Consider the following 6,506-nt stretch of genomic DNA (forward strand, 5'->3'; position numbering starts at 1 on the left):
GATATATATATATATATATATATATATATATATATATATATATATATATATATATAGATATATTTTGTATGTTATATGCAAAAATTATATAAATTTTATACTCTTTTCCGGCTATCGAATATAAATAATTTCTGACGTGAGTTAAAAGTGATAATACCCTTTCCACTCTAGGCGGAAAAACAAAAAAAAAAAATAGACTTATTAGCTTCATGAAATTTTGTCGCCAAATAGTCGTTTCCAAAGAGTTTAAAGCTGGTTTACACTCTACACCGAAGTAAATCCAAAGAGGAGTACCATTTTTTATCCTTTCTAACACCGTTACGAGGTAAAGTAAAATCTAACTCCATTTAAAATTAGGAGATTGCGTGAAGAATTTTTCCTGTTTTTCTTTCAGTTCCAACTCCCAACAGATTAGTTTAACGCTTTATGACACATCTTTACCAACCACCCATGTTTGGATATTATGAAGAAACAACAAATGAATGAAAGAAAACAGAAAAATGCAAAATTGAAAAGATAGAAGTAAGACAGAAGAGGATATAGTGGAATTGAAAAAAGTAAACTGGAGTACTATGTATTTATTTCCACCTTCCTTCCACGTCACTTTGTTGGTTTTTTCTGTAATTGAGAAGACAAAGAAATGTCTTTGTAAGGTAAAATAATTCTTAAAAGATGCAAATTCTAGAAAAGCCTTGCTAGATACAAGTGATATGATGGAAAAAACATGGATTCTATTATCGACGTGGACCAGTAAGGTTGCGAGTGTATTTTTGGATTCAACTAAGATTTGTGTTGTATACAGAGTGTAAAAAAATTTATACTACTCTCCGTGGAATTAATAGATCGTAACAGATAATATAACCATCTTTCAGTTACTTACTCTACTTGTAAAATGTACAATTACTTATACTACTTTTTAAAATAAAGTTTATATAAAAAATAAATTAGAAAAACATACATATTGTCAAATATGTGGGGTAAAGTTGAAACAAGACAAAAGTCAAGTCAGAGGGTGGCATCAACCTAACCTGAGCATGCCAGAAAAGGAGAAACAAAACCTAAAACATAAACTACATAATGTACTTACCATATTAGATTACGGCATTAAAAGTAGGATGACAAGTAATATACCCAACACAACAAACTTGGGGTCATAAGTGGGACTGCGCCGAAGAAGCACCCCACCACTATTCTCTATTTTTCATTTTTTTCTTCCCCTTTGGAAATCAGAATTGAAAAAGACCAGCAAAACAAGCAAGTAAACCAGCAAAAATAAACAAGTCTGGTTCTTAAAGCTAGAGCTTTGGACTGTTGACCCCTTTAATGTCCTTTGTTCTGCACGAGTAACTTTGCTCAAACTTTCTGCTTTTCTATTACATACAGAGCGGCTGAGGCATTTTGAAGAGGTCTTTAGCCTGCTGAGTATACTGTGAATGAAGAATACTAGTTCAAGATTTTGAGGTTTCTGTACAAAGACCCTTTTGATTTTTGTTCGCTTCTTTACAAGTAGGAACTAATAATGGCTGAGGAAATTTGTTTCTTTACAAAGGTTTGTCTTTTTAGCTTTCCCTTCTTGTTCTCTACTTCTAATTCATGTGCCTATGTTAAGCAGAGATCCAGCTAAATATTTGTTCTTTGGTTGCATTTACATTCTTGTTTAAGCTGGAACCATACTCCACCCCCCCCCCCCCCCCAAAAAAAATGTTTTGTTGGGTTCAAACATATCTTGGGGTATATTCCTCTACCCAAAAATTTCACTATAATTATTTGTACAGTGGAATTTTTTTTTGCATTCTCTTCTATTTGTTCTTCCAATTTCTAATAAAAAGTTGTCAACTTTAGCAGATATTTTGAGCTTGCAATGCAATGTAAATATAAATTTTACTTTTTCATTACTTTCAGAGGATGAGTCTATTTTTGGCCTGTTTCGGTTGACATGTGTTTGATCTATCTTATCTTTACTCTTAATTTGTGCCGGTGCTAGTTGCTTTATGTCGAACAGTCGAAGTACCTGCTGCTTTTCCAATAACTGTTACGGATAGTTTTCTTTTCTTTTTATTTAAAAAAAAAAATCACATTTCCTTGCAATTTGGTTCTGTTTCCCTTTTGTTCCTTATGTAGCATGTACTTAAGCTTATTTTAATTAAACCTAAAAGAAACTAGTATCCTTCTGAGTCAAAATGATTAGTAACTTGGCATTTTTCTGACCCACGGATCATTTGCATTGACTACTGGCTTGTGTTTAAATGACAGGACAGTATCATCATAAAACCTCCCAAGAAATCTACAGCATTGCTAAGGATGGTTGTAGTAGTGTTCACACTGATTTTTGGTATTTATATATGTTCAATTTGTCTTAAACAAACTAGCACCGAGAAAACAAGTAAATACTTGAACATTGAAGTCATACAAAGGCCTCGCCATAACTATGACATTGATCTATCCCAAGTGCCATACGTGCATTATCCCAAGCCGAAAACATTTAGCCGGTATGTGCTAGAGAAATTTTGGATTGGTTCTTAAGTTCCCGTCTTACACGAATTTGCCTAAATTCATTTCATCTCTATTGTCAGGGCTGAATGTGTGTGTAATCCTGTACGGCTCTTTGCCATTCTCTCAATGCAGAGGTCTGGGAGTGGATGGTTCGAGACACTATTGAATAGTCATATAAATGTAAGCTCCAATGGTGAAATATTTTCTGTCAAAGATAGGAGAGAAAATGCTTCTTCAATCCTGAGGACATTGGAGACAGTTTACAATTTGGACTTTTTGACAAGTGCTTCCAAAAATCACTGCTCAGCTGCAGTGGGCTTCAAGTGGATGCTTAATCAGGTAATAACTTTTTGTTACCTTAAAAGGTTCTAGGCAGGGATCAATATTGTTGTATCCAAGGGTAGGCATGTATTGAACTTCTTAAGATTCACAGTGTTTGAACTTAGTTAACTGATCGCTAAAGTAAATCTTTTATTATTTGGCGCCTGATCGTCAGTTTGAAAGGGGAAAAGCTCTCTTGTACTTGATGTCTAGCATAGAAGGTTATGTACTTATCAGGAAAAATTAATTGTAAAAAGGGGGATAATTACTAGCGTTTGCGCCTGCTACGTTGGTGTATACCTTGCATTTCTCTTATTTCAAGCTGTTTTAAGCATTGGACAAAAGTACATTCATCTATTACAGCTTCTAGAATTAAGCTTGACAATTTCAGAATACTTCAAATACAAACACCAGGAGAGTATGCCTTCCCTCAAGCTTCACCAAACTGTTAAGACTAGCTGGTGATAAATGATGTGTACCTTTTTGTTAATTATTGATCTGAGATATGAAAAGGGCTATAAGCACATCTATCACTTAAAGTTGCAAATTAGCGATGGTTTATTTTCTTTTCTCCTTATCAAAAATAAAAATAAAAATAATTATATAGAACTGTTCTTATCAATCACAGAGGTATTGGTGTTTTTTTATTTAAATTATTATTTTCCTTGTAAACAAGAAGCATTATGTGCATAAAGCACAAGAATTCTGCAAGAAGGCTCTATTTCATGTAATGGTTATAAAGAATTTGATCTAAATGTATCTCTCTCTCTCTCTCTTGATGATTTGAAGAATCTTATAAATCTCGTCTTCCTACTAGTTGTTTTTGTTTTCACTTTTTAATTGAAGAAAATATCACTATTTACTTGAAGAAGCTTCTCTAGTTAATGAAGAGACAGTTAAGTCATCTTATATCGAAAGGATATGACTAAAGTTAAAATATATTTGTAGGAGATGATTCATCAATTTAGCATTTTGTATATGGAGAGAAGACGGTTGTAGGTGTTCATTTAATGTGACCTCTTAAGATCTGTATCTTTGTATTGATCTTTGTTTAAATGGATTCTTATCTCCATGGTTCTTAAAAAGAGGGTGCCATAGGATTCCGTTAGTTCTAATTGTATCAAAAGGTTTTCCATCGCCCAATCACAATTTGTACTGCTCGAAATAAGATATTCGACGAATATTATAGAAATATAATTTATGGTGGAGATCCATTTAGGATTAGGTTCTTTCTCTGCGGAACTTGTAACAGGTGCCTTTTTTGTTCAATTTGATCGTGCATCAAAGTCAGGTTTAAACAGTGCGTCTCAGATTGAACGAACCGTGTTCAATATGGGGTTTAGTAGTTCAGCTGGTGAGATTGTGAGTACTCAACTATGTGTGACACAAAAGAAAGAGTATGCATGGAAGAAATACTTCACTTTTCTGCGTGAGCAATTCCTTTACATTTCGAAAAGAAGTACATTTGGATGTTCCTTTAGGTTGCCATATTTTTCTCTGAAAGAATATAACAATATGAGGCAAGCTGTGGGAGTTCTCAAATTTGTTGAAGACGTCATCTTGTTCTTCCAATGTTAATAATATCTGTTGAAGCTTTAAACAATTTGAACCTGAAGTTCGTGGTACATTCACAAGGTAGGTTATATGAATCTGAATCTTCATAATAAAGTTAGGAAATTAGGCTTTTGGTAGCTAATAGCTAATAGGAGATCTTTGTTAAAGAGCAGATTGTCTTGCCTGCTGGATCAATTTGTGAGATTTTTAGTTTTTATTCCTTGTACTGTTTCTTACTTCATGTAAAGATACACTTTAGTTTACCATGTATGGATAAGGATATTATTTGTGATAAAACAAACAAATGCTCTTTTATGTCACATCTTCAGCACATAAAAAGCAAGATGTGTGGATAATGCTTCATTGGCCTGCTAGAATTTTCTGATTTATATATGGCCATTGCAGGGGCTGATACAACACCATAAGGAAATTGTTGAGTATTTCAATGAAAAAGGCGTTTCTGTGATATTTCTCTTTAGAAGGAATCTGCTGCGACGCATGGTTTCAGTGCTTTCAAACTCGTATGATCGGTATGCCAAACTCTTGAATGGAACACACAAGTCTCATGTGCATTCACCTGAAGAGGTATCTTCTCGAACCCATCCCTCTTTATCAGTGCAGGCACATGGACATAATATCCAATCTAATCACTTTGCTGATTTACCTAGGCTGGTACTCTTGCAAAGTATAAACCAGAAATCAATACAACATTGTTGATCACGGATTTAAAGAAAATGGAGGTAGCAGCCAGTGAGGCACTGGAATACTTCAATAGCACTCGGCATATGATTCTGTATTATGAAGATATTGTCAGAAATCGAGCTGTAAGAACCTTCTTTAAAATTCTTGAACTTGTAATTACTTTTGTCCTGCAATACTTCCTGGGAGTTTCACTAAATACATACTCAAATTGCAAATTTAGTCGAGCTTCTTTAACTTTCCCTTTCCAAAAAAAGTAAAGGCGTTTTTGTTTGATTTTTGTATCACCAACTTCCATAGCTTGCTATGCTGGAGAAACCAATAAAATTTTCCATCGTCTAACACAGTAATATTTTGCAATCTTGTTTCATCTATGTAGCTCATATTTCCTGCTTTTATTACAGAAATTGGTAGACGTTCTCGAGTTTCTAAGATTGCCTGAGATGGATTTAAGTAGCCGTCAAGTTAAGATACATAACGGGCCATTGAGGGAACATATCAAGAATTGGGATGATGTGAACAAGACCTTGAGTGGAACAGCCTACGAGAGATTCCTCCAAGCTGACTATTAATTTGTCACTTTCAGTCCCTAGGGCTTTGGTTCAGTGGTAAGAGATTAGCACCTGATGTGTGGATTAGGCACACGTCACGAGTTGGATTGTGCTGCGATATTTACATGGAGAAGAGTAGAGTGGCTTCATAACTAACTGTCCGTCTTGCTAGTCCTGGGAGATTTCTCCATCATCTAATAAAAAAGAAAAAAATTCTCACTATCATTGATCGATGAAGGAGGTGCAGATATCAACTGTTTTTCTTGCAAAAGCTGACTGGTATACTCTCAACTTGGAAAAGCTTCCTGTTGCATTCGACTCTGTAAATCAGTCGAAACTCGGCATAGTACCAAGTTTTACTCTCTCATGTATCTGTAGGTTTTATTCCACACTGAAGTGTATAGTGAAGTAGAGTTGGGCAGTGGCCAAAGGCGATCTGCAGGAAATATTTTCTCTCCTTTGTTCCTTTAGTGTTGCCTTTATCTGTAATTTAATAAAGAAACAACTAGAAATGTGAAAGTAGATGCATTGTAATTCTACTTAAACTTCTAATGATTCTGGCTGGTCCTACTCCTACTACAAAGGTCCAGCATTTTTTTGTAACGCTTTTGTGTTTGATAAATCTTCATTTCTTTCATGTGCCTCCTGGTTTCTGCATAGCTGGACGGAACTACACTTTGCGTTGTTTTCAGATGTCAAGAAAGATTTTAACTTATTTATTAAGTTTCTAAGACGAAGATGTCATTTTCCATCAAATTCAGATAAAACTTTTGGAAGGCTTGATTGATCTGAAAGACAGTTTTCAAAATTTTCCAACTGTGAAACTCCTAGGTTTTGCTGTTAACCCTTTTAACAAACGCCGGATTGTGAAACTCCTGGATGTTGCTA

General features: G+C 34.7%; 1 protein-coding gene across 1 annotated transcript; it reads left to right on the forward strand.

Moving 5' to 3' along the window:
* The first annotated feature begins 1,103 nt into the window (after positions 1-1,103).
* LOC109243895 lies at positions 1,104-6,261 on the forward strand. Its single transcript, XM_019410910.1, has 6 exons — positions 1,104-1,549; positions 2,254-2,489; positions 2,574-2,832; positions 4,774-4,953; positions 5,037-5,192; positions 5,472-6,261. The coding sequence occupies exons 1-6, from the start codon at positions 1,520-1,522 to the stop codon at positions 5,637-5,639; spliced, it is 1,029 nt and encodes a 342-aa protein (XP_019266455.1). The 5' UTR covers positions 1,104-1,519; the 3' UTR covers positions 5,640-6,261.
* Positions 6,262-6,506: the final 245 nt, after the last annotated feature.

The sequence above is a fragment of the Nicotiana attenuata genome, unplaced genomic scaffold (genome assembly GCF_001879085.1).
Source record: "Nicotiana attenuata strain UT unplaced genomic scaffold, NIATTr2, whole genome shotgun sequence".
Classification (NCBI taxonomy): domain Eukaryota; kingdom Viridiplantae; phylum Streptophyta; class Magnoliopsida; order Solanales; family Solanaceae; genus Nicotiana; species Nicotiana attenuata.

Coding starts and splice junctions, on each gene's coding strand:
- LOC109243895 (XM_019410910.1), top strand. CDS start 1,520: ATGGCTGAGGAAATTTGTTTCTTTACAAAG. Junction 1,550..2,253: donor AAATTTGTTTCTTTACAAAG/GTTTGTCTTTTT, acceptor TTTAAATGACAG/GACAGTATCATCATAAAACC. Junction 2,490..2,573: donor AAGCCGAAAACATTTAGCCG/GTATGTGCTAGA, acceptor CTCTATTGTCAG/GGCTGAATGTGTGTGTAATC.